At 38.0% G+C, this 27,962-nt stretch overlaps 1 protein-coding gene across 6 annotated transcripts in view; it reads left to right on the top strand.

The window, feature by feature from the left end:
- Positions 1-27,962, top strand: part of NCOA2 (nuclear receptor coactivator 2) — a 189,729-nt gene that overhangs the window by 94,330 nt on the left and 67,437 nt on the right. For 5 of the 6 annotated variants that reach the window (XM_032127351.1, XM_032127331.1, XM_032127345.1 and 2 more), the window contains 2 exons: positions 18,683-18,784; positions 19,682-19,854. In XM_032127351.1, coding sequence (XP_031983242.1) covers positions 18,702-18,784; positions 19,682-19,854 — 256 coding nt within the window. In that variant the 5' untranslated portion in view covers positions 18,683-18,701. Of the gene's footprint in view, positions 1-3,380; positions 3,479-18,682; positions 18,785-19,681; positions 19,855-27,962 lie in introns of all 6 variants that reach the window. The other variant, XM_032127338.1, reaches the window with a different exon arrangement.

Raw genomic sequence — 27,962 nt, 5'->3', positions numbered from 1 at the left:
TGTCTCTGCCTGATTCACTCTTTCTTAAGAAAAAATAAAGGAAGAAAAAGAAAACATAAGCTTAAGAAAACTCTGAAATGCGTGCACTGAAAGCAGTGTTCTGTTTATCAGTTTTAATTACTTGATCATGCTAGAATGTAATTTGTCAACGTTTTAGTGAAAGTGCATCTTCCCCATGTCTACTGCAAAGTCACCTGTGGCTGGGCAAAGAAAATGAAGTATTTATGAGATACATTTCTTAGAGAAAACTTAGGTGAACCCCTCTGCTGTGAACCTCTTCTGCTGTGTCTTATCCTAACATGAAAAAATCTCTAATGTGAGAGTTAGTTTTGAAGGTCACCTGCTCATCCCTAAATTAAATGTATGGTTCCTGTGAAACTATTTAAAAGGTAGCAACAACTCTGTCATGTCATTGGAAGCATGTATTCACTCCCTGATAAAGCCAAAGAGCCTTTCCTTCTTTGCTGTTGCATGTTCCCTTGCTCCCATTTAGAGCAGTGTTTTTCTGTCAGGAATATTTTTTAATTCATTTCTTCTTCCCCTTTTTGTCTAAAAACAGTGTACACTGCAGTGGGATATTCCCACTTCTCCATTAGCTTTCTCTGTATACTGTTCTTCACTAAGCAATCTTTTTAACAACATCTGTGTACTTTCACTCCTTTTTCAGCCTATTTTATTGCTACAGTGACTCTTTTCTGTTACCTCATTTTATTTACACATAACTCTTCCCTTAACACTGTGATTATTGTGTTTGTGCTCACCATATTGTTTTGACTTTTCTCATTTTATGATTCCTGTAAATATTACCAGTATAGCTCTAGCTATGGTATCTGACTGGAATGCTCCCATTTTTAATGTTTTCCTTAGATTTGTACTTCACAAGTGAAGTGGTTTTTGTGTGTGCATTCTTGTGAAAGCTCATTTTCCTTCTGGTGACTGTTAATATATTTTCTTGCATATCAGAGATGTTCTCCATAATCTTCAGGTTTTGTCCTATTTCTATCATTTTCCAATTTAACCAGTATGCTTGATGCATTTTCTTTAGCTAAGGAATTTGTATGGAAAATGCAAATAAGATAAAAGAAAGTTAAGATTGCAAAGCAGTTCCTGTTCTGTTGGGCTAAAAGTTGTACGTAGCTCCAAATAATGTTCATTTTGCTTACCCTATGCAGTGTAGTGCTTTGAGATGGAAGGATATACTGAGAAAGGACTGGGAAAAATAAGCTACCTCAATTTACTATGAATATGTTTTTCTGCTGAACATAGTCTCCTTATGGAACCAGATTATTTCTTCCTGGACTGAGGATCTTTCTCACAGATTCCTTCTATAGCATGGAAGCAGGAAGAGTAGAAAACAGGATTCATGCTGCTGCAGAAGGGGCCTCGTTCCCATTTAATTTTCAGCTCCTCTGCTGCAGAAAGGTTGGGCCTCAGCTCCTAGCATTGATCACAGCGTTGGAGCAGGTTTCCCCAGAGCCTTGGGCAGGGCTGCTTTCCTGAGAAGAGCTGTCCTTAGGGAGAGGGGTAAACAGAAAGGGTGGTGGCGTAGCATTGGCAAAGATGGTAGGTACAGGATAGCCACTATTTCTTTACAGTTTCCATTTTATTTTCCTGGAAATACAACCACAGACTCGAACACTGTTTTCTAGTTTCTGGAAAAAACATAAGTTTATGATCGTCTTAAGGAGAATGAAGTGGCATAATGGGAAAAGATGGAAATAGAAGGAATCACAGAGTACACTGAGTTGGAAGGACCCACAAGGATCATTGAGTCCACCTCCTGGCCCTGCACAGCACCATCCCTAAGAGTCACACCATGTGCCTGAGAGCATTGTCCAAACACTTCTTGAACTCCATCAGGCTTGGTGCTGTGACCACTTCCCTGGGGAGCCTGTGCCCACCACCCTCAGGGTGAAGAACCTTTTTTCTAATACCTACCCTAAAGTAAAAGGAGATAAGTCTTATTTCTTGATCATATAAGAAAAGAGCAGCTACAAAACTGCAAAAGTTGTTCTGTGGGCTTGACATTTATTTTGCAGTGCTTAATCCACAGCTTTCTTAAATAGTTTGCAAATCCTAACAATTGAATGTCTGGGTGAGGCTACGGTGGTCTGTGCCCAGCTTTACTTCCCAGTGCTGTCAGAAGTGGACAGAGCTTGGGAGAGTAAATTGGGTATCTTTATGCTGTGTGCCAAGGTAATAGGGAAATGGTGTGCTAATGCAGAAGAGGAAAGGCTTGTTCTTTCAGTCTGTGAACTATTTCAGTGAAGGCAGGACAGAGCACTATGGCTGTATGTGTACTTTGCCTTTTACAAGCAGGAAAACTTCTGAATGGTGAGGTGCAAACCCACCTGAGGCTTGGCATTCAGGAGGGAACTCTGAAGCTAAAGCTTAAGAAGGTTTCCCCACTGGACAATGTATTTAAAAATGCTTAAGATACTTGTCATGATACTGCGTTAAAGCAAGATAAATGATGTCACTTAAAAAAAATATATATAGAAGCACTGACGCTGGAGTTTGTAGTGTGGGTCATTTGTTATTTGTGCTTTTTGCATTTGCAGGAGAGTTGGGTGCTGGGAGGAGTTGAACCATAGGTTGTTGCTGAGAGAAGAGTATTTATTGCAGCAGTGCTAAAATTACAGGCAAAAAATTAAAGTACTCTAGGGGAAGAAGAATAATTCTAGCATGCCAGATACTCAGTATTAAGCATGCTTAATATTCAGTTTAGTCTCATATGACATGTTTATGACCAGTGTGTGTGCCCCAACAAAGACCCTGCCTAAAAATGTATTCACTAATTAGTTTTGGTGCAAGAAGTAGAGAGAGCCCATATATTCCTCTTCCCCATCGACAGCACATTTTCTTTTTCAACAGAGGAAGATGCAAAATGATTTCAAGTGTGCCAGGTTTGGGTTTCTTCAGGAGTCGTACACTTAAAATCAGCAGAAGGGAGGGAGGGGAGTTTCTCTGTTATCATCAAGCTCTGCTAATGTAGCCCGGGTGCCACGTGACTGCAGAAAAGGCTATTATCTCAATGAAAAGGAAACTGCTTTTTAGAGCAGCAACAGAACAGAAGCAGGAGGAATTTTCGAGTACTCCACCATGCTGGATTGTCAAAGGGGGATCTCTCTGATCAGCAGTTAGGGAAGGATTAGCGTGGCCAGTTTGTCAGCTGTCATTAGAAGCAGATGACAGAGATGATAAGCTGCTGTGTGCGCACGTCCTCACTCAGCATGTGCTTTGGTTTACATCAAGACATAACACTGCTTTGGGATAATGGAGAGCTGATATTTTTAAGGCTGTAAATTTACTGGTAATCGTCTCCCTTTTTTTTTTTTTTTTCCTTTTTTTGTTTTTCCTCTCCCATTTTTAATAAAAAGCCAGTGTGATGGATGGGGGATTTATCTACATCTTGATCTGAAGACGCAGAAAAACTAATGAGATCTGCCTTCATCTGTAAAGGCTGGAAGACGACAAGGTGTGTTTCTGAAGTGCTGTGACTTCATTGTTAGTGCTTTCTCTTTGCATGTATTTGTGTTCCTGTGTGCATCGCAGGTGTCTGGATGTTGGGGGTGCAGGAGGGCAAGGGGGTATTGGTTTGGGGGAGTGGGAGGAACAGCTAATTTCTGTTTGAGTAAGAGAGTTTAAAGATAATATTTCTAAATAACAATTGCAAAGAAAAAATGTAAATTTGAGTCTGCAGTTTCTGTTGTTCCCTCCCCCCTACCCCCGTTTTAATGGCTACAGGTGTACTTGTGGTTGCCTGTGACAGTTTTATGGGTTTATGAGGCTAAATATATCTTAGTGCACAGGAAATATTTTTGTAAGCAAGTTTTCTGGCATCCAGAATAATACACAAACCCATCTATATTTTCCCACTGTCAAGAGGAGGTGGAGCCTGAGAGTGTCTTTTTCATTGCAGTAATTACTATTCAATATTCAGTAATTTATATGCACATGAAAAAGTACAAAGTATGTCAGAGTGAGACATTTTTGCAAAAAAGCTTTCTCTTTCTGACCAAGGGTTTGAGTAGACAAAACACACTGAAACATTGGTAGTTGTTATATAACTTTCTCTATTCTCTGATCTTAATAGTTTTCTTTACAAGTACATGATCATATAAACAGAGTGACATTCAGTTAATCTTCAGACCTCGTATTTATCTCATGGTTATGCATGATGATGTCATTAAATATCTTGGCAGTATTTACCTTTCTTTTAACCTTGGGAGGACAGCATTTAATATTGCAGATTAATTAACTGATAATATCCCCCTCAAAAAGGTTACTGGTAGTTACTTGTAGTAAAATGAAGACAGTATGCTGTCTCCCCAGCCTGGGAAGTTATTGAAGGCTTGTTGACTTTATTTTCCTCTCATACACAGCATTAAGCCCAGTGTTTCTCCTTATATCACAGCAGTAATACTAATCCTGGACCACAAAAAAAGAAGATAAAATTAAGCGTTTGGATTTGTACAGGAGTGCTGGTTGTCATTGCTTTAGAAATTTGCCTCCAAAGTTAAGGGCTGGGTTGAGAGGATGCATATGATCAGTCATTACTGCAGTGCACTGGCAGTTTGCTAAAAGTGTGTTTTCCCAGATTCATATTGAAAAAGTGGTCGTGACTATCCTGCTTAGTAATCAGTTTAATAATTAACTAAATACATACAGGAAATGCCTTAGTTTATTTTCTTTTGGACTTTGAAAAACTCATGCTACTTTGAGATAGGAGGGAGAAAGGAAAATATTAATTGTTTTTTAAATTAACGTAGTTTGTGTTTGAAGAGACTTTATTTCATACTGTGAGGGCAGAGCCAGAAACATAAACAAGTTTGCACTATTTATTTGCTTGTTCTCTTTTGTCTTGGTTTGATTATTTTAATTGCAGCATAGTAACATTTTGGTACAGAGGCCTGGGGCAGGCGGTGCCGTTGAGTAGAGGCTTGAGAGCCTGTCACGTTCACGGCACCAAATGTCGAAGCCACAAGAACAATGAAACTTCCTCTCTGCGTCTTGTGTTTTCTTCCTTTATTTCATTACAGAAGATCTAACAAGATAGTGGGGGCTGAGTAGTGCTTACTGATATGTTGGCACCTATGTTTTGTAGAAAAATAAATTTTTGCTTCTTGTACAGTCATTTTTATTTCCCTGATGCCTTTTAGGATGTATTAAGGGGGGGAAATTTGAACAGAATCAACCTTTTGTGTAGACTATGTTCTTCAGGTGGCTCTGTGTTCTCACAAAACTCAAGTTGGGGTGTTTGCTTTCATGAGCAATTTCTTACAGAATTATTGTATCTAGCACATATAAAACTGTCTTTGACCAGAGTAATTTTGTTTGCCCACTTCACCAAATTATGTATGCTTCTGTAGTCAACAGGGTTACACTGGTAATGTTCAGAAAGGTGTTGCTCTCTTCCTTCCCCTCCGTGCATTTTGTTGTCTTCTCTGTAAGGGAAATTTCTTGTGCCAGGAAGGAGGGAAGGTATGACTGCAAAATATACCATATTGTAAGAAAAAACTCCTTCTTGGAAAGTGTGAACTACAGGTGTACTTTGAAATGTTTCTTTTTACTCCAGAGTTCTTAGAACGACTTTTAATAATAAACATCATTACGAAGTCAACTCTCTGGTTAGATTTTATAGTGAAATTTTATTTATTTATTTATTTAGGCTAGTCATAGAAAAGAATGAGGGGAGGTGTGAAAACATTTTTTCTCAGAATCCACTTTATTAAGTGGAATAAGTTTGTTAGCACATTACTATATAATAGCCCCGTAATTGTAATAAGAAAGCTGAGTTAAGGACTGAGGACTGGATCTACAAGCCAAGCTGTTAGAGCTGAGTAAATGAGAAAGGTGTTTGTAAGTTGATAATCACTGTACTTGGGAGGAAATCCCGCGGAGTCATCTTACTGCCTGCATTCCTCCTTAGCTTCTCTTACTGCTTACATTCATCTGTGGCAGGCCTAGAAGGATGCCTGAAGTGGACTAAAAATTATTATTAGCAGGTAAAGCTTTGGTCTCTGGAGATGAGGCGTAAGATCTGAAAGCCTGTGTCTTTCAGAAGTGGGCTGCTCTCAGTACCCAGGAGTCTGACGCTGATCCCTGTGTAGTTTCCCTGATAGCTGAAGGTGTACAGTGGGGCCTTTTGGGAGGGCTGTCTGGGTTGTGAGTATACAGAACATAAGGAACAGTGCAGGAATTGGGCGAAAATTGTAAATGAAGATTCAAACCAGAAGTTTATGATAAATGCATTTCATTTGCAATGTGTGTTGTACCTGTATCTCCTCTTTGCTGTTTCCATTTAATTTTCTCCTATGCATGCTGTCCCTAAACAAACTTCATCAGGATGTACTGCTGTGATTTTCCATTCCTGATAGCATAGGCTGTTGTGATTGAGCAACCCAAGATTCTCATGAAGAAACTTCTGTTAGAACTGCATGGAATAAAATTATTTTTGGTCCTTTTCCTGAAGTTTTTCCAGGTGTTCAGTCCAAGTAGTTATAAATGTGTGTTATTTTTTGCTTTGAGGCAGTGTATTGCAGACTTCTGGTAGCTCCTTCTATGAATGTAGTGGGTGTTCCTCTCTTTAGTAATTATATTCCATTACAATCCAAAATTAAAAATACTTGGAATAGACATTCTTTCTTAGCACTTGTGAGTCTTCTTTATCATAAACTGTTTAATTATTAACAAGAAATAATTCCAGTTTATTTTTACAGAGAGAATAAAATGGTTCATTATTAGCATTCGGCTTTAATAGTAGAGTAATCTTGTTTTCTTTGGGCTTCAGGATACAAGCATAGATTTTCAGGCCCATGGAGTGATTTATGACCTACAAAAGAGAGAAATAACAGTTTGACATCTTCTAGTAGACTAGGAGGAAAATCGAAGCTTCAGTAAAGTCAGTGATAAAATTCTGATTTATTTCAGTTGAGTCATAGCGTCCCCATAGAACTGTTCCATTTTTTTACAGTGTCATTTCTGCTTTGGGGAGCTTATAGAGAACTGTTGTAAAGCTTGTAGGGTGTTGCCTGTAAGCATTGTGGAGGCCAAAGGTATATATGGATTTAAGACGGAATTAGGCACCACTGAAGATAGGTTCAGAGGGAGGAGGAGGCACAGCAACACAGCAGCTAAGCTTGTACCACTGATTGTCAGAGACAGAAAGCAGATAGGGGGGAAGGAACATTCTACAGCTGCCCTGTACCTTCTTCCAAGATATCTGCTATTAGCTTCCATGACAGATTAGTCACTAACTAACTGTTTCTTTTGTTTGATTCATATAGCCATTTCTATGAATGTTTTATTTGGTCACAGCCTGTATTCATATATATGTGCGTGTGTATGTACACATAGACACAAATGACTACAAAGCTGGTGTTCATCAGATTTTATTTCTTGGCAGTTGACTAAGTAAAGCAACAACATTTTTATGAGTTTAATGCTTCTAAGTGCTTTGAAATGGCAATCAAACTTTCATCTTCTTCTGTTATTTCTGGTTGAAGAATTTTACTTAAGCAAATAAAATGAAGACCAACATGAAATTTGAAGTTATTAGTAACTGTTACTCATGTTCACAGATAAGTTTTTGAACTCATGGATGTATTAAGAGCATCAAGTTAATCGTACTTTGTAAGCCACTCGTGTGTGGCTCTGGCATAATTTGGTAGCTTTAACTTTTGTGCTTAGTAACAATGTGCTTAGTTAGCACTCGCAATGGTTTTGCCAAGAGTTTAGCGTCCATCTAACAGATACCTGTTTTAAGTAAAAACTGTAATTCTGCGTGTTGGGAGGAGATACAAGCGTAATCTTTCATGCATGTAGCTGTATTCTCTCAAAAAGCGTGTAATAAATTGGTTGCTCTTCCAACTTTATTAAGAAAAAAGCTTCTTCTACTTCCCAACTCTTACGCTGCTGCTCCAGTATAAATGGATGATACTGGCATGCATACCAGTATCAGCAGGAAGCACCTGCTGAGGGAATCTACCTGTTCCTACAAATACGGGATAGGAATAGAGGCCAAACTCCATCTGGTCTCTCCCATAACATCCGGAACCACATCCTTGCCACTAGGCAGGCACCCTCTGGGACCAGGGTCCAGCAAACCATCATAGACTGAGGAGGACACTGAGTTTTCCAGGACAGACACTCCAAATGCATTTCAGAGACAAAGAGGATGGGAAAGCCGTACTGGGCACTGTAGTGAAAGGATAATTTGGGTATACAATTTAAACAAGTGGTGCAGCACTCGAAACTTCTTGGGGGCACAGAGGACATCAAAGTGAAGTCCAATTCACCTCATAGCCACCTGTTAAAGTTACTGTGACTGTGGCCTTTTGTGGAGCTGAGTACTACCCTTTGTTTAACTTGAATATAGGTATGTTTGACTTCAGACTACTGTTAACTCGCAACTTTTAGGAACAAAGCAGCTTGAATTCTTGATTCTTAATTTGAAAGTTTATTATTATACACTGTTAAATGAAATTCATGCTTATGAGAGCATCTCAGTATTATAGAAGGAAGTGTGGAGCATTGTACATATGTGTGCAGTGGGTTATTCTTCCACCATGATAGCAGTATCAAAATGTGTAGAAATATTATAGACAATGTTTAGGTACACTTTCTGCAACTCAAGAGTTTTAATTCAGTGCTTGGCATTCAAAAGAATGGCCTGAAGTTTCAGTATGCTTCCTAGTAATGGGTGGTTGGGTAGAAAAGAAAAGTAAACCCTCTTGGTGCTGCAGGTATGTGGAAATTGAAAACATGAGTTTAATTTTTGATGAGGCGCCAGAGAAGACACATAGAGTTGGGCTTACTCTTACTGAAAGCAATAATCTTACTGAACCTTTTGTTGCACTTCAGTATCTACTCTGGGACTGAAGGAACATTAATTTGATGGCCAGGTTAGAGATGTGAAAGGTGGCATGCAACATAAGCATCTCTTGCTGAAGCTCTAGTCAAGCCTGGGTTGCACATCACATTGCACCTGAGTGTGCAGACATGCTAAGCTGGTCCTAGTGACCAGGAGGACCAACACCTCTCTAGCTGTGTGAAGTCCTTGAAACTCAGATTGATAAATGACAGAACTCAAATTCAAATATGATAGGTTTAATATCTGTGTGTGTAGGTCCTGTAACTCTACATGTTACTTACTGTATACACCTTATGTGGAAACATGCTGTGTTTCTGTTTGGCTTGCCCTCTACTTTTTACTTTTTACCTATACAGAACCATGTTTCCTGAGCTTTTTATCAACAGAATATGTTTTATCTAATGTAAACAGACTGGTGTTGGACAGGCAGTTGAGTGAAATCCTAGTGTAGGCCACATTACAGAGATGTGTAAATGCCCCTGTTCATGTGATTGGTCGTATTTTTCTCATCGCTAAGATAGGTGTCTTGAAAATCACACCAAACTGTATAAGCTTTATGGTGTTGTAAGCAATGTATACGTATGTGTCAGTTATATTTATGAGATTAGAAAACATTCCTGGATTTGAGTTTTTCCACAGTGCCTTATGCTTGTGAGAGTTATTCCATTCTTTCCCTCTCTCTAGTCTGATTTTCTCCTTGCTCTTTGGTGGTTTCTGGGGAGGAAAGTTGGTGTGGGAATGTAAGTGGACAAAACAGTTTTGACACTGAGATTTGGCAGAGAAGATTCAGTAGGAGTTAAAATATGCTTAACTCACTGTTCCAGAAGTATCATCAACTGGAAATGAAAGCTGTTTAAATACAAAGTTTCCTATAATATTATCCTTTTCTGTGTTGTTAGATTTGCTTCATTTATCAGCTATGCTATTCACAGAGTTCTATTTTAAATCACAGTAGATATGAAATACTAGACTTCAAAATCAGTCACATAAGTTATTAATAATTGTGAACTATAAGAGAAAAATCTAGATTAAATAAACAACTTATGTGGGCATTTGGACTCCTTTTCCAGTGAAAATGCTTGCAGGCTTAATATTTTTTGCAGCCATAGTGTAATACTTATTAAATTCATCATAGAAGGCTAAATGGATTTAAAATAACTTCTGTTTTGTTTTGTTTTTTTTAACTTAGCTACCTACCTAATACAAACGAAAGGATGTAAGAGTGACTGGCATATATACATGTATATGTACATTCTGGCATTGTATTTTGTTTTTTTAATTTGGTGTTTAAAGGGAAGCTTTAGTGATATTAACCTACATTTTTTTTGTCCTTGAGTATTAAGAAGCACAAACAGTTCTTAATAACTAGAGAAATAGAATCCCAGACCTGAAATTACAACACAGTGTCTTGAAGGTTTTTTTCAGTAGTACCACCTGCCTCCTCTTTGATGATGTTTTGATGAAAACAGATCTTTTCCTCTTTAAAAGTAGAGATTAGCAATCCTGTTGTGTATTAAGAAAAAAAAAAGGTACTTCCTTATTCTGATATTTTTTTGCTGTTGTTTTATTAGAGCCTGGTTTTTCTATTCCTGGGCATATTAGAGGTGCTGACGTAGCCTAATCCATAAGCAGCTGAGTGAGTGGCTCTGTTAAGAGCCTTAGCCTATGGGAATACAGAAGGTAGGAGCCATCCTACAGTGCTGGGGTCAGTCTGGAGAGGTTTTGGCAAAGTCTCAAGCAGAACTGGGGGTTTCTTAAACCTGTGGTTTGAGTAGCTGAGAAAAACCTCTTTCTCCTTCAGGATGTAGGTGGATTTTACAGAAAGTCATATTAAATCCCAGTCTGTAACACTCAACATTAATGTTAGCCATTTATTTGATTGTTACAGCATGTGTTAAAGAGCTGCTGCTGCCCATTTGCAGCCTAATGTGTTTATTAGACGATCTTCCCAGTGGCATCTTGAAGTGTCTGTCAGGTAAAAAATTCATGAGCATTATTGGCTTTCAGGCTGCAAATGGAATATGTTGTCTTCTTACTGTCTAATACACCACACTAAAGCCATTACACAGGAGTAAGGGGAAAGATTGAGGAAGGAGCCTTCAGCTTAAAAATGTGAGTAGTAGGTGTTGGAGCCAGTTTTCAGTTCTTTTATACATGGGCTCAATGGCATTTCCAAGTAAATTATGTTTCTTTCCCTAGTTATAGTTCGTGGAGTTGAAGAATAAAGTAGAGTTTAGTAAATATTGCCATAAATCTTGTTTTAATGTTACCTGTAATAGACTGTCTTTAAAACAGAAAAAATAGAAAAGATAGAAAGGGCTACAGGTGCATGTCAGATTTTAGTACACATCCTTTAAAGGTGATTAGAGTCTTTCAGCTTGCTGCTATCACCTTCCTTGTAGAAACTCTGTTTCCTAATTTTGCTGTCTACTGTGTGGCTGTTGTAGGGTGCAGAAGTTTTAGACAGTTTCATCTATAGTAAAAGTGGTAGTGCTGTTTTGAGAAAAAAGCATACCCTTACATAAATTAGTTTATGTTTTTAATGCGAGATTACTACTGCCAACCAAGGTATTGGGCATCTTGTTTATTTTGACAAATTGGCATTGTTTTGTTTGGGGTTCCAGGTAGGACAGGTATACGTCAGGTATACCATAAGTTGGTTGTTGAACATGTGGCTTGCTTACACCAGGGATTCAGGACGAGTGTTTAATATATCTCTAACTTTCTTTTCTGTCACACTTCTTAGTAGTGGATCTTTTGCTTCTATCTAATTTTACCAGACAATGCAATCTTTTTTTCCTTCTTCCTTTATTTCCCTTGATTTTCACCTCTTGTTTTTTTATTCATTTTCAAACCCTTATTCCTGTCTCACTGGATCTGTCGAAATACCTACGCCAAGCAAGTTTGTGTGCGAAAAGGCTGAGCCTCTCCAAATGCAGTGCAGCGCGTGGGGCGGGCAGGCTCAGCTCACTGCCTGGGACCCTGACAGGTGCTACAACAATGGATGTGCTGGGAGTCAAAGCAACCCTTCCTCCTGAACTGCTGTGGCTGACCAGGGAAAGGTCGGCCTTAGGCTCCAGTAACCCACCCCCCCTCTGATCTAGTATCTTATCCTGCCTCTGACAGCGATTTCCTTTGGAGGCCTGGGAAAGTGGCTAGCAAGCATTGCCTTCTTCAAAAGGGTTGAAGATTGCAGTATGTATCAATATTAAATATTTTCCAATTCTGAAATGAAGCCAGTGCAAAAAGAGTTCATAAGCAGGAAAAAATGTGAAGAATCAGAACTGGCATGTGACTTCCAGCTTTCCTCTGGTTTCTACCAGAATTATTGTTACACAGAGTATATTTGTAATTTTGAAACTGAGATAGAAAGCTTTCTAGTCATGGCAACTTCACAGGAAAAAAGGATGAATTATAATGGCTGTATGTTTGAGTAAACAATTAACCACAGAATTATAAGCTGTTTTTTTCTCAAATTAGCTGTTAGAAAAAATTTTTTTCAAATTAGCTGTTAGAGAAAAAAAAATTCACTGACTTGCAGTATTTTTGGTCAGTAAACAGTATTTTTTCTGTTTGTTACTCAATAAAACACTGACTTCGGTAAATCTCTTTGATCTGTATCAGTTATATGTACAGTAGTTTCATGTGTTGGTGGGCTGGAAGGGTGGTAGTATAGTATTGCTACCTGATTGTCCACGATATGGTACTTTACCTTTTGTTTGCTACTTTTCAGGTTGAAATAGCAGCTTTGAAGGTGTAATCCTCATTTATTCTCTAACTGCATTTGTTAGGCTTATAATAAATCTGACAGTTTAACAGGCCTTGTTTGGAAGATGGCCTGCTCTGATAAGAGATAAAATGCACATTATCTTCTTCTACATTGACTCTGGATTAACTGAATTCACTGATGCTGAGGATCAGTGTTGGAAGGCTTACTCTGCATGCCATTTTCCTTCGTGGCATTTGAGGAGTTGAAGAGATGTAAAAATTCACACAAGTGATTTGTGCTAGATATTTTCCTGTCTCCTGCTTCATGGTGCCTCTGTTTTTCTTTCCCATTTGGAAGATGGATGTTTACTATTGCTTTATAATTAGGTGAAGTCTCTCTGTGTACTCCAACTTTAGCAGTTGCTGATAGAGGATGTAAAGGAGGATGTGCCGTTACGACAAGAGCAGAGACTATTGTTTTATTACTGATAACAACAAAAACAAACAAAAAAAAAGAAAAGAAAAGAGAATTTAGGCATATTTCAGGTTCTTTTGTTTCAGTCACCCAACATCTGGTAGAAACTGGTTAGGTGTCAATGAATTTAATTACCAATATGTACTATCCTAAAGCTTTTTAATTTAACTTTTCAGTGTTTGTGATTTACAATTAACAATTGGAATAATTAGCCAGGTTTTTTTTACAAGTATTTTGGATGATTTGGCCCGTGGTAATGAAATGGAAACAGAAGGAAAATGTACTTCGGATCTTAAATATAAATAGGGAAAATGTGTTAAGTTACCTGGGATGCCTTGTTGGTATGGGTCATCAGTAGGAGAGTAAAATTAGATATTTTTAGTAATAATAATTCTGATTCTCTAATTATCTCCTTCCTTGTAGGAAAATGTTACAGTGAGTGTATTTATCTTTCCATTGCTCTATTGCTCATTTACACCCAGTGGAACTGAAGCTTGAGTAGCATCTTAGCCAGCATTAGAAGTTCAGCTCTTAGTTATTGTTGTAGTTTTGGTGTTTTGTTGGGGTCGGACACATGGAAAAAACATAACATGTATTGAGTAGAAAAATCTGGTACCACCACTGAAGGCAAAATACCAGTTCCACAGCGGGATGTTTGTTTTTTGGAGTGCAGTACAGCTCTCAAACAACTTACACAATGAAAAAGGGAGTGCCTGGTCTTGCATGACAAGTCATTCTGCAAGACATGCATTCAAGTTTAACTTTGTAAGACAATTTCTTTTAAAATAAAATTGATTTAGTTCAGTATCTGACACATCATGATGCTGGTTTTTTCTTTATCAAGCATGTATCTTTCTCTCCTCAAAGCAGTGATTACTGCTGGTTTTGTTTTTGCTAATTCACAATTTGGTTAATCCTTTTTCTATACCTTGCTAAATAACCCTTAACATTTTCTTGATTTTTGTATTTTTGTGTGGTAGAGCTGATAGTACATTTCCACTACTTGTAACACATTGAATGGATCAAATGCTTTAATTTCTTTATCTTTCTTCTTTCTGAAAATTCCTGAAGAGATGTATAAAAAAGATCAGGAGCAGGATGAATGCTGCTTTCTAATCTAAGGTAGTTCCCTCAAGGGGAAGTTTACTGGAGTAAAACTTCAAGTCTCTGACTTGTCATTCTACTCATAGTGTCTTTAGTTTTGAATTGTCATGTTTCCTGGAAAAATTCCGACTTCAAATGTGGGATTTCTGTTTTCTGATCTGAGAAGTTATATGAATGGTTCAGGAACCTGGGAATATCTAGAAGTGCTTTAAAAATTCTTAAATTATCTTGTCAAAATATTGAATGATATGAATTATCATTCAATATGTTATATGTGTTATGAATATTTGTGTAGTATAAAACTGTTGGTAATAATTAATAACCAAGACATTTTGATACAGATAAATTAATATGTATGAAGTTAAGGCAGAAGCCAAAAAGCATTATATGCAATTTAGCTGCTTCAACCCACAGATGTTTATTTCTGTGTCTAAAATTTATCTATCAATTCAATCAAAATTCGTGACATTTTCTATTTCTTGCTTGGAAATTTCCTAGGGTCCTGCTCCTTGGTACTATGTGTGCTCACAGGTACTCTCTTCAGAAAAATGGGGTTTTAGTTTCTTGCTTGAGCCACATTAATTTTGTGGAGGTACCTAAACCCTCTAGAGTTCTTCATCTAGTGCTATGCATTGGTCTTGATTGTGAATTAGCTCATGGAAAAATACGTGAAACAGCTGCTTTCTTTTTAAAAGACATGAGGAAGCTGGGAGAGTGCTCACCTCTTTGACTCGTTGGAGTCATTGCTGAGAAATGGGAGATGGAGCTTTGCTACCCTCCTCAGCCTGAGGGAGTTAAACCTCAATCTCTGTGTCTTCAGACAGTGTTTGAACTACTTACTCGTGAGTTTAGTGGTATAGACCACACATCTAAAGACTCCTTCTGCACTGCATGAGTTAATCAGCCTTGCCCTCTTTGCTTCATAAACATTCAGTTTTGGCAGGCAGATGGCCTAGCACCCAGGAGGCTGCCCTGCATGGTGGGAAATACAGGCCTGGGAGCCCTCTCTGAAGAAGAAACTGTATCTCCACCACCCAGTTTCTAGCTGTTTTAGTTGATAGCTTACAGAAGAGTCAATTCACACCTTCTAAAAGCTGATTCCTCCTCATTTCTCCTAACTAAGGAATGGATTTTGGTTTCTGAATTCCAAAAGAATACCAGAACTTTTAACTAATCCAGTTAGTCCCTAAATCCCTAGGGAGACAGGGTTTGGAAGCATATCCTTTTGATTTTAGTCCTGTGTGCTAGATACAGATGAGTGACTTTCATTTCAGCCTTTGGGATTTTTTAGATTGCTTCAATATCATCTGTCCAGCTCTCCACTTTCCGAGACACCTAACTCTGGATTTTACATCCTGCTCTGGAGCACAGTCACATACAACACAAAGAAATGGCCTATAAAAATCTTTGAGGTATAGAACATGATTTTTAATTAAGACAGAAGGGAGAACAGAAAGCAAACATGGTAGTAGGTGGTAGATTTCCAGAAATAAATTATGTTGAGTGAAAAAGAAATGGGTAACTTATTCTAAGAATAAACTGATAATGCTGCTGAGAAAAAGATGTAATAGCCTGTAAGTGCAAACAAAATAAAATGTGTACATACATTATTTGTTTCGAACTGTTTGCTGTGTTTAATAAGGAGCAAGACAGTGCTAGTTTTGTAATTACGATACTGCTTTTGTTCCCCTTAATACAGAAGGATAAAGTTTAGAGTTTATTGTTGGAGATGATGTGTCCTTCAAAGGCTGATACTGTGGACCTAGTGGGATTTCCACAGAATAGCATCACTGTGAATGCAAGAATTGATTTATGCATTGGTGGAGCTACAGGTGAAACTTTGGCTCCCACAAAAATAAAACTTCCATTTGAAGTAGGTCTGAGAGAGTAGATGGGAAAGCTGTCAGTAACAGCTTCTGTATGCTTTCTTGAGGAGGAAGGGGTTTTGGAGGGTGGTGCCCACCCTAAATGCTTACCTTCTTACTTCTTGGGAGGCAAGGGGAGTGAGAAGATGACAGTTGAAAGTTTGACAGGTATTTGTGAACTGTTATGCTTTTCTCAAGAAAAATAGTTAGCTGACTTACATTTCTCAGGTTTTACTTAGGAAGCATGGGAAATGAAGGGATTCCCCAGCTTAATTGTTCTTCTGAACTTTAGGTCACCATCTGAGTCTGGATCAGAGATCAGATCTTGGGAATGCACAGCTTTCATCATGCTGATGATTTTTTTCTCACCTTGGTCAGTGAAAAGTTTAGTCACTGAAACAGAGCTGCAAGGCCAGTTCCAGCTTTCCACTGACAAAGACATGTTCTCTTTAAATATTGTCAGTTTCCTTAATAGTATCTTACACCTTCCTTGGAGCTCTTACTTGTGATACTTGTGAAATTGTATATTTTCAAGGAAGTGCTTAGCTCCTAATCTATGAGTGTATATGCTGCTCCTGTACTCGGATAAATTAGGATGTGTATGTCTGCTGGGGCTGGAGAAGACAGACAGTTGTTAAGGAGCAGCCGGTGTCACAGACCACACTGGAGACTGCCGTAGGTGTCTCATGCTCTGCAACGAGGTTGGCACTGGTGTGGCTCTGCCATTGCCCTGATGAGGTCACTGGGAGCTCTGCAGCAAGTACAGCATGGTGGAGGCTGTGATGGTACATCTTCTCCTTGTGTCTGCTCCGCCACAGAACCACAGCCTTCTTGCTGTGCTTACAGTGGGTTCTTCTCAAAATAATAGCAGCATGGATATATATGTAGATATGCATATGCATGTATAGACTCAGTAGAGAAAAAGGTATTTTTCAAACACAATCTGATACCATTCATGTCAAAGACCAGATGGAAGCGACATGTACAGGCATGATACAGTCTTTCTCATGGAACTTTACCCATATCTAGAAAAAGGAGAAGGACTCCACTCTCTGTGCAGACTGGTTAAAAAAATACTGAGATCAGCTCAGCTGGTCAGAGCATGGAGTTATTCACACCAAGGTTGTGGGTTCGATCCTGGTATGGGCCATTCACTTAAGAGTTGGACTCAGTGATCCGTGTGGGTCCTTTCCACCTCAGAATGTTCTGTGAAAAAAATACTTTTGGTAAAATGAAATTATTTTTATTTTTTATTTTGGGAAATGTTAGGTGGCGGTCACTTATGAATCTGAGATGGCTCCAACTCATCATTTGCTTGCTCAGGTTTCAGTGAGTAGCCTTTCTCAGCATTAACTGCTTGGACCTTAGTCTTTGGGCTGTTTCTGCCAATATCTGCAATAGCTTCACTCAGTTGGCTCATTGGGAAAACTTTGATTTCCAGTGTGAACATCTGATTACCAACCCATAGGCTGGCTTCTAGATCTTAAAAAATACCAAAAAGAAAAAGGGAAGGGGACTTTAACCCCCAGCAGTTCCCTTACTAGGTTCGGTGCCTGGCTGACCAGGCCAGCAGAGGGAAGGGAACTGGTGGAACAGAAATGAAGGGCTTGAAGGAGGTGGTGAACTCCCTTGTTTCCACTTTATGCCAAAGTGAAGTAGTCATACAATTACAGACTTCAGACCTTATTTTAGTAGGGTATGAATCACCTCCTGGATACACTCACCTCCTTCATGGCCCTCATTTCTGCTAATCCCAAACAATACAGGAGCTCTCTGAAATGTCTAGCAATACCTCTCTGCTATCATCCTCACAAAACTGGCAGCAAGTAGGCAGATGGTGAGCTGGGACTGCCCCATCTTGCATGAATTTTTGATAATTTACATTATTTCCTTATGTCCTTCGGTGATTTCTGCCTCCAGAATATTGGTACTTGAGGAATATGTAATCTGGAGCAGGCAATTTTTGTGTTCAGGCTTCTACAGGGCGCAGGGAAACCAACAGCCAGGAGCAGGGCAGGATTTCCATAGGCTGTCTATTGCACAAATTATAAGATTGTGTTGTTTTACTACGTTAGCTTGACAAGTTATTCTCCTTATGAGGTATATTATATGTACAAAATATTTATCAGTTCCTCAGCGATTTCTAGTGCTGACAAATGTTCTGTTTCTACAACTTTGTACATGTACTTTTGCAGGGATTATTTTCTGATTTTTAACTAAGGCTGCATGTGATACCTTTTCATGTAGCTGGGACACATGTTTTATTTTATGTATTTCAGTTCTGTTGTATTTTCCTTGTTGTGTGGCACTATGGCTTTTCCTTTGTCCTTCCTCATTCGAGCTTGCAAATTTGCCGTGAAAATTCAGCAATCCAGGCACAAAATGTACTTATCTGTTCTTACATAACTGGTAACAATCAAAGAGATGATAACGCTTTACTTGCACACCACAAATCTTCTTCCGAAGGAGTTCTGTGTAGCATTTTGTGGGGTCATAAACACGGTGTTTGTATTGGTGCCTTTCAAACAAACTCTATTTCAAATGATAGATTTGCCAAGTAAAATCTGAGTTGAGCATGGAATGAGAAATTTGGAAAATGAACAGAGAACTCAAACTTTTCCATCATAACCCTTTCTTGCACTTTCTTCCTTTTAGTTGCTGATATGTGTTCAAGATGAGTGGAATGGGAGAAAATACCTCTGACCCATCCAGAGCAGAGTCAAGAAAGCGCAAGGATCCCGATCAGGTTGGACCCAGGTTAGACCATTCACTTCTGGAAATACTAAGAGAGAATGAGTTAAAAAAATGTTACATGTGCATCTGTTTTTCAGTTAGAAGATGACAAATAACATTCTTGCAAAGAGAAGTCAGTGCCAAACTACTTTATTACAGTAATTCTGTGTTGTTGAGGGTTTGGGATGGGGATGAGAACTATTCTCTTTTATTATTATTTGTTTGTTTATTTTGAATCCAGTGTTGTACCAAAATGCAGAATTTTGGTGACAATTTAGGAGAAATGTAAAAATCTTTTTTGGCTATTCACTGCAAAAAGTCTTCAGTCACTCATTTTGGCAATCTGACTTTTTTTTTTACCACCTCTGTTGTACATTATAATCTAGGTCTTGAAAAATAATTTCCAGCTTTACAGCAGTTATGTTACCAACACAAATACATTTTAAAGCATAACCACTCATTCATCATCTTTTCTTAAGACTGTCATAAATTCAAAAGGAGGCAGGGAGTATGGATTACTCAGTTTAACTATTTAAGCTGTTTTATTTTCTCATACACAATCACTATATAATACTCTTTGGATTCTCAATGCCATGTGGGAGGGATAGTTGTAAATATTCAAATCCCACCCCACCCCACCAAAATAATCTTGTGTTTTCAATTTCTAATCCCAAGCTTCTTCTGAAACAAAAACATGACTGCTGGGAAAAAAAAAATGTAATATCTTTTATAATGCTCCTTTCCTTGTTCCAGAGGAAACCTTTCTGCTTGAAAAACTTGTAAGTTATATTTTGGTAGTGAGAGAGGGCAGTTCTCTGTTTTTGTTAAACTGCTGTCAAACCTTTTGAAATAATCTTTGAGCTGGCCAGAAGGCAAGTAAACTGACATTAAAGACAGCATTTTTATTAATTCCTCTTTCAGCCCTAAAAGAAGCACTGAGAAACGCAATCGTGAGCAAGAGAATAAATACATAGAAGAACTTGCAGAGCTGATTTTTGCTAATTTTAATGATATTGACAACTTTAACTTTAAACCTGACAAATGTGCAATCTTGAAAGAAACTGTGAAGCAAATTCGTCAGATAAAAGAACAAGGTAAGAAGACTAATGAATTGACTTGGAATATTTTGTGTTGATTGTTATTTTATTTTTGGCTAACCTGATAGTCTCTTCAACTTTTCTTTCACAAAATTCTCATGTTTTTCATTAATCAGTAATGAAAAATGCTGTAAAGTCATGTGAATAGAGTGTGGTAGGTATCATACTCAGTATTTTTAAAATAAGCTTCACTGAAAATTGCTTAGAGAGAGAGAAAATCGATCAGTGTGATGTGTGTATCTAATGGAACTGAAATTACTTGCGCTTTCAGAAAAGTTAAACTAGCAGATGGCTTTGGGAAAAAAACCACATACTCTTACATGGATGATGAATCCATGCAAAAGAGAAATAATCCAGGAGAGTGGAGTATGTAAGTGTTCTGCATACCCGTTTTGCTTTCTTTTGTTGGTATGAATAGATATTGTGGACTAAATTATCTGCGTCCTTTAAATGATGACATCATATCCTCAACTACAATAGATTTGAAACTATTCTAATCTCTAGATAGGGTCCTGTTATAAATGTAAACCACAGAACGTGACAGTTTTCTTCCTGTTCTTTGTCTAGAAGATTAGTTTTGTATTTCTTTTCTTTTGATATATTTCCTATTCAAAGAGAAAACACAAATCTTTCAGAAACTTTAAATTTTTGGATGTGGAATTGTGGCACAGGTCTGTCTAGGCTGGCACACTGCAGGTGTTTGGGGCAGATTCAAATTCTTAAAGTAGGTGCATATAATTTTTCTTTCAACATAGAAAATTTATATGTCTTTGTAAGCTGTGTTTACAGTGATTCCTTTGATTTTCAAATACTTTAAGCATCTTTCACTTTTTCACTATTCTGTGATATCTGTGGGACAATAATTCTTCCTTTTCCATACTGTGTGTGTAAAATTATGAAAGTGGAGATTGCATGTTTCATAATTCAGATACGTATTTATTTCTAAAACAAGTGTATAAGTAAATCTACAGTTTTAGACATTGGTCTATTCAAAGCTAAATGGGAAGTGGAAAGAGTCAGATTGTGTCAGCTGCCTCCAAAGTGGCTCTAACTGATTAATCTTAGGGAGCGTTTCTATTTCTCAGCTTGTTCTCTTCTTGTTAGGTTGCTATGATTTTTAAAGTGGATATTCTAGTGATGGTGCCATGGCCCATATTAGAAGTATACTTGTTAACCTGACACAGTGTCCATCATTGTTTTGCACCTTGCTGGCTTTTGAGATACTCTTTTTCCCTTATTGTCTTCATCCTTTTCTCAAAATGGTTTTTAGGTTTGGTTCTGTTTTTGTTTTTTTTTTGCTATCACCAAGCAACACATACTCCTTATCTTCATCTGAGAAAAGGAAAAGGACAAAAAACTTGTGTTTTCCTGGGAAGTGGGTGCACAAAGTAAAATCTGCTAGTCCACTTTGGTAATTCTGTCAGCAGTTCTAGAAAATCTAGTCTGAAAATCTGCCTCTAACTCATGGTACTTTGTCAAATCCAGGTTTTTATTGTTCAGGACCATTATCACAAAAATATTTTTCATATTGTTATAAAATAATCACCCTCACCAGACCAAGTTATGTGTCATCATGGGCCAGAATTGTGCCAAAGATGAATGTGCAGTTAGTTTTTTAAAGTCATAAAGTCTTATTGCAAAAACAACTGAATATACACTTCTAAAGACAGACTAAACTGCTGTGAGCACTGTTTATTTCAACAAGTAGAAGTAGTTTGCAACCCTTGAGCAATAAAGACACTAAATTGCTCTTTTTGATGTTGATTTGTTGCACAAGGTTCTTCAGTTGAGGACAATTAGATGTTCTGGTAACTGGGTGTTCACATAAAATTCACAGCTGGTACAGACTGACTTTAAGCCTCTGTAAGGGACACTGCAAAACACTGAGACCTTCAAGGTGGTCATTAACAGCATCTCAGGGTCTAGACATACGATCAGAATATTTGCAGTTATTTCTTTGAACTGATTAAAGGTTTGATACCTATTTACACATAGAAGATACTTCTGTTTGTTGTGATAGCAAATTTAAAAGGCTTTTCCTTTTAAGAAAAATTCAAATGACTGCATACTCTGAAATGCAATATTGTTTTGGAACAGGCATTTCCATTAACAAATATATCTCCCATATAGTAAATGTCCAAATTGCACAAACAGTACAGTATACCTGTACTTCTGTTGAGTGCCACAAAAACCCTGACATAAACAATGCAAACAGGTTGAAGACCTAATGAAGCTATTACTATTGCTCTCTCATGTTTTATATGTAGTTTATCACCTCACATTGGGAATCCTGCACTTAAACATGCTCGTTATTTAAATGCATTAACTTTTAGGTCGTTCCAGATCTTTCTGATTGCTTTTCCACTGTCAAGACCTGTTAGAACACCTTGACAACAGTCAAAAACTTGCATTATCTATTGCTAAAACAACAGTCATGAAAATAACGCTATACTTGCATGAAGTGCCATGAGATTCAGGTTAAAAATAAGATTTTATTACAGTTGTTCTGTTTATTTTTAGTATTATGCAGAATACTTGTAGGAGAAAACTTAATGAACATCCTGAAACTCTTCAGTGATTCTACACTGACATGGTCAAATTAAGATGGCTCAGTGGTCACACAGTGGGTTGGCTCGACATTTCTTCCAAGGCTGATGAGATTAAATCAGTGAGAACTTAATTTACAGTTTTATTATTTAGAAGTTTTAGTAAAGAGGTTTTTTCTTTGAAATAAATACTAAAATTTTGAATTGCACATGAAGGTCTAATTACTTACAAAAGCACAGTCAATTATAACGATCTTGTAAAGCCACTGAAAGCAACAAGTGTTATAGCTGCTACTGAGATTTGTCAAGGAAACTTTTTTGTAGGTTCTAGGAATGAGAACAAGGAAGGCTGAAATGCAGATTGGCATTTGTTTCCCATGTCAAGCTAGCTGGGCTGGTAGCTGAAAAAAGTAGTAGATCTGTTGCTTTAATAATACTATATAATTTAGTATAATGTTATCCTGATCTATTTTATATGCAAATATATACTTGGAATAGTTTATCTGTTATCTTTATATCATTTCTCACAGTATATACTTCAAAGATTCCTAAGTTGTGGTATGTTAGAGATTCAGTTTATTACAATTTGAAGGCAAGTTATAAATGTATGTGTAAAACTGAATTCATTAAAAGAATTAAAGACATTTGGAAGGTGTAACCATTGCATGCAGTTTTAATCTGGGTTTTGAAATGGTTTTAGTACTTGGGAAAGTGATGACAAGTTACTTTACAAAAGCTTAATTTTCTACTGAGGATTTTTATCATATTATCTTACAATGATTGAGTAGAGATTTTGTGAATGTCCAGAAGAGATGAAAAATTGTGATTTTAGCATGAAGTTGTATTCATGTAAATCTTAAGTGGATGTTCCTACTGAGGATTCAGGACTTGTGTTTCAAGCATTTTGAAAACATTCATTCAGTTTTTTATTTATAACATAAAAGTAATTTGGAATGGTGGTGTTACCTGGTCATTGAAGTGTAAGCTCTCCTGCTGTTTGCAGTCCATGTTAAGTTTCTTGGAAAGAGTAGTGGTCGTATATGTGGCAGATGTGTTCATAATGTACACAGATGTGTACAAGCAAGTCAGTTCTGAGTTGCATGTGCTTAATTTAAAAGGCTTGTGTTAGGCAAGTGTAAAGACCATTGGGAATAAATGTTCCTTTATATGCCAGACAGCCAAGGAGCTATAAAGCCATTTGATGGTACTTAAGAAATATGCTCAATAAAACAGTGTCTGATTGATTTTAGGATCCTATCTTATTTTAAGAAGCAACTTCAGCACTTAAGACATTAATTTCTGTCGTATAAGTACTGCTGAAAATGTTTTCTCATATCTGAAGACAACAAAATTCTGGCAGCAAATAAAGAAATCTGAATTTTCTTCTTCCTTAGTTGAAAATCAATTGAACTGTTTCACATCAATCCCATTTGATTTTATTCCAACAGTAGTCCTTTTCCTTCACTCTTGTCACCAGTCTGACTCCCCTCATTATGGTAGTGGGTTTTTTCTCCTTATTTTTTTGATTGCTTTGTCTCTCTTTTGCTGGGTTTTATTTCAGGGTTTTGTGGGGGGTTTTTGTTTTTTTTGGGTTTTTTTCTTCTTCTTTAGAGTATAAAGCAGGTTATAAAAATTAAACCCTTGCCCTTAGTTTGCAGCTCTTTCTATCTATCATGTTGGCCCCAGTCTCAGCAGACAAATAACTTGTCTTTTAAAGCAGAGAGTATTTGTCACATTTCACTGTTTGAACAACTCCTCCTTCAGACTTTGAAACTTCCTTTTCTTCATTATCTAGTTGTGCTTTTAGCCTCCTGTCTGAATATCAGCAATGCAGTAGGTACAGAGGATACTGAAGATCACCTTAAGCTTCTTCAGCAGTTTGTCCAGCTAAGTCTCTTCTGACCTCTTTGGTTGGAGTGCTGAGGAATGTGTCCTGACATAAGTACAAGACATGGATTTGGTTTTTTTTCAAGTCTCCTGAGTTCCTTTTATTAAACTCCAGGTCTCCATCTCTTATTTCTCTCCTTCTATTCTCCAAGGCTTTCTGTTTTCTGTAGCCTTTTTTTAAGATGGCGTCCACCGGTCCTACTTAGGTTCACATGCAGTTGGATATAATCTACTGTGGTAAAGTATCCTCCAAGTAAAAAAATATTTTATATCACTTCCATTTTCCTGCAGAGTCCAGTTTTCATGTGTTACCAGTTTGTGAAGAGGTTTTGTGTTCTGTAGATCAGCTTTTCAGTGGTTCAGGAGGGGATATTGGGGTGGCAATTGTCAGTCTAGCTGTTAATGTACACTTCTGAGTTCACAGATCTTGTTTTTGGAATAGGCTTAAAAGACAGACCTTGGACAGAATAAATCACCATGTAGTGTTGGGAGAGGGAGAAGTGCTTGATGAAGAGAGACATGCATGGAAACCTGTATGAACTTTAAAAGAAGGCTTGTTGTTAATCATATTTATCTTCTTTTTCTGGTTTCACATTCGATAGCAAAACCAGTTTTTGCTTCCCTGTAGCAGTACTATGTAATCACAGGGGCACTCCAGCAGATAGTCTATTGTTGCCTCCAGCACCAGTATGCAAGTAAAATCACTTGCTAACAGAAAACAGCATGGTCTTAACACTGTAATGAGGTGTTGCTTTGGCTGCTGCTACTTTGAATTTATCAGATCTGAATTTAGATTCATATTTCACAAGGTATTTAAGCAACTGCCTAACTTTAAGCAGATGAGTAAACCCTGTTAAGTCAGTGGAACTACTTAAAGGTTTAATGTTATGTGCATAAATATCTTGCAAAATCAGGATATTAAGGCAAGAGAGCATATGCAGACTTGTTTTTTGTTTGTTGGTTTTTGTTTTGCAAATATTTTACTGGGTCAATTTTGCTGTAATTATATTTTAATATTAATAATATTTGAGATGGGATATTCAAATTTTATGCCAAATTTTGATTTTTTTTCTTTCTGAAGGAATTATACATGGGTATCACTGTTTGTATATACTGTATTTTCAGTCTGATAGGATTTTAAGACTGAATTAAGTGTCACAGGAATTTGTGCTTGAAGTCAAGGAATTTATGCAGAGCATTTACCAAAAAAATAAAAATCTATTACTGAATTTGCTTTGCTGTCTCCCCTACCTACAGCTGAGAGTGATGTACTGAAAGTGTCTTTAATCTTCCTCTGTACATTGTAAAGTTTTCTGGCTAAATACCCAGTTTATGTTGACTTTACTACTTGCATGACTCCAGAGAACTACTGAGTCACTGAAGAATTTAAACTGATTTTAGGTAATAATGCAGACCAGCAGTTTCTTTTCTGGGTCTGATGTAAAGTAGTCATTGGCCAGCAGACCCATCAAGTGGGAAACTTTCTGGGGGTTTCTTATTTTACTGGAGTTGTGTGTCATGCAGAATACTTGACTTAGACCTTATCTACACGTTAGTTAAGGCATTTTAAATATACTAATATTTTCCTGTGGACACAGTGTTATAATGTAATTATTATTACTTAGTAAATAAGTAGCTGAGGACACTTTGTGATATATAACTTGTCCACACTGGGATTGAACTATTAAGAGAGTGGGATTGTTCAGCATGGAGTAGAGAAGGCTCTGAAGAGACCTTATTGCAGCCTTTCAATACAGAAAGGGGACTTAAAGGAAAGAAGAGAGAGACTTCTTACTGAAGCCTGTAGTGCCAGAACAAGAGGCAGTGGTTTAAGCTGAAAGAGGACAGATTTAGATTGGATATAAGGAAGAAGTTTTTTATTGTGAATGCAATGAAGTACTGGAGCAGGCTGCCCAGAGAAGCTGTGGATACACCATCCCTAGAAGTGTTTAAAGCTGGATGGGATGGGGCTTTGAGCAACCTGGTCTAGTGAAAGATGTCCTGGAGGGGTTTTCAGCCACTGGGAGCTGGCAGAAGGGGGTTCTACCCCTCGCGTGCCGACACAAAGAAGCCCGGAGGTCAACGCTGAAACCCCTCTGGAAGGCGGCACTCAGTGCCCAACACACAATGAAAAAGGGGCAGAGCTCCTCACCCAAAAGGGGCTGTATCTTTCTGTTGGTGTTTTGCAGGCACGCAGGCGAAGGCAAAGAAGTGAAGAGAGGGGACTCTCCGTACGTATTCCACACAGGTTTATTCCTCTGACATAACACAGATGAAGAGGCCAATTGGTGGGAGGGTCCAGGGATCTTATACTGGGTACGGAATAGGTGGGGAAAGGGATCTCAGCCAATGGGATAGAGACAAGCAGGTGGGATTGACAGGAAGGGAACCAATGGGAACAACACATAGGAGGGACTCAGGGAAGGATCCAATGGGGCGTCGAGGAACAAGGAACTTTCTAGAACTAATAGATATTAAAGAAAGAAAATGAATATACATAACTTCATATGTAAAACAAGGCGACAAAATATTAACCAATCTGGGGAAAATATGCAAAAGACAAAACAAGGTAATCATGGGTTCTCACCATGACTGCAAGGTACATGCTAAACTCGGGTTGCTGACCACCACAGCTGTTTGTCTGAGGTCTCTTCAGGACAAAGAGTAGCTGCAGCGTCTTGCACTGCTACAATGTCCCTGCCCATGGCAGGAGGGGTGGACTAAGTGGTCTTTAAAGCTCTCTTCCAACCCAAGCTAGTCAGTGATTCTACGATTCCCTTGCTTCAAGAAAACAGATAGTAATAATCATCAAGTGTGCAGGCTGCAAACTAACCTGTGAAAAATAAGTCAGCTGTTGAAAAGCCCTGGTTTCACCATCCCTGCCCTCCTCCTGATCATGAGTTTCCATGACCTCCCTTACTGTGACAGTAGCATTTGTGCAGCTGTGTGATGAGCCTGAGCAGTGCTTTTGAGTTGGCCTGTTGGAGAGAGGATCTGTCTCTCCATGGGTCCTTGGTGGGGCCCCACTCCCGCTCAGGTCCAAGTGTGCCGGCAAAGACAGATCCTCTCCCACAAGACAGCTATCTTGGCATTGTTGGGCGTTACAGGGTGTCACATGAGGGCTTAACAAGACGTTCCTCTTAACCATGGGATTCAACTTAATCAGTGATGGATACTTCCATGCCAGAGATAAGTTGCTTGAAGTTTTAGACAGAAAAACTAAGCTTTGACTTCAAGTTATAGGTCAAAGTTAAGGAGAAATTAAATGTTACTCTTAGCTGTTGAGGTACTGGTCTTTTTCAGGTAGAAATAGTCATTACTGGCAGATGCTACAGGAAAACTTTCTTGTTTGTTTTTGCATCCTATTTATATTTGCTCTTCTTTGATCTTTGTTTTCTTTCATAACTTCTAAATGACCAAGAGAAAAAAAAATTCAAACTAGCAGAGTGTGGCTGTTTATATTGTATAGCTGCAAAGATGATTGCAATGTCAGAGGTTGTGATCAGTAACATCAGTGCTGGGGAATGCTATAAAGGACTGAGCTGCTTCTCCTATATTTAACCTTCTTTGGGGGGTATGTGTCAAGTGTTCCTTCTTTGTTCTTTACAGGAATATCTTCATTAAAGTTTTTGTTTAGTTACTTTAATATGTAATCGTCTATGTACTTCTGGG

Source organism: Corvus moneduloides, chromosome 1 (genome assembly GCF_009650955.1).
Source record: "Corvus moneduloides isolate bCorMon1 chromosome 1, bCorMon1.pri, whole genome shotgun sequence".
Classification (NCBI taxonomy): Eukaryota; Metazoa; Chordata; class Aves; order Passeriformes; family Corvidae; genus Corvus; species Corvus moneduloides.
Note: the sequence above shows the minus strand (reverse complement) of the source record. Positions and strands in the feature narration are given on the sequence as shown.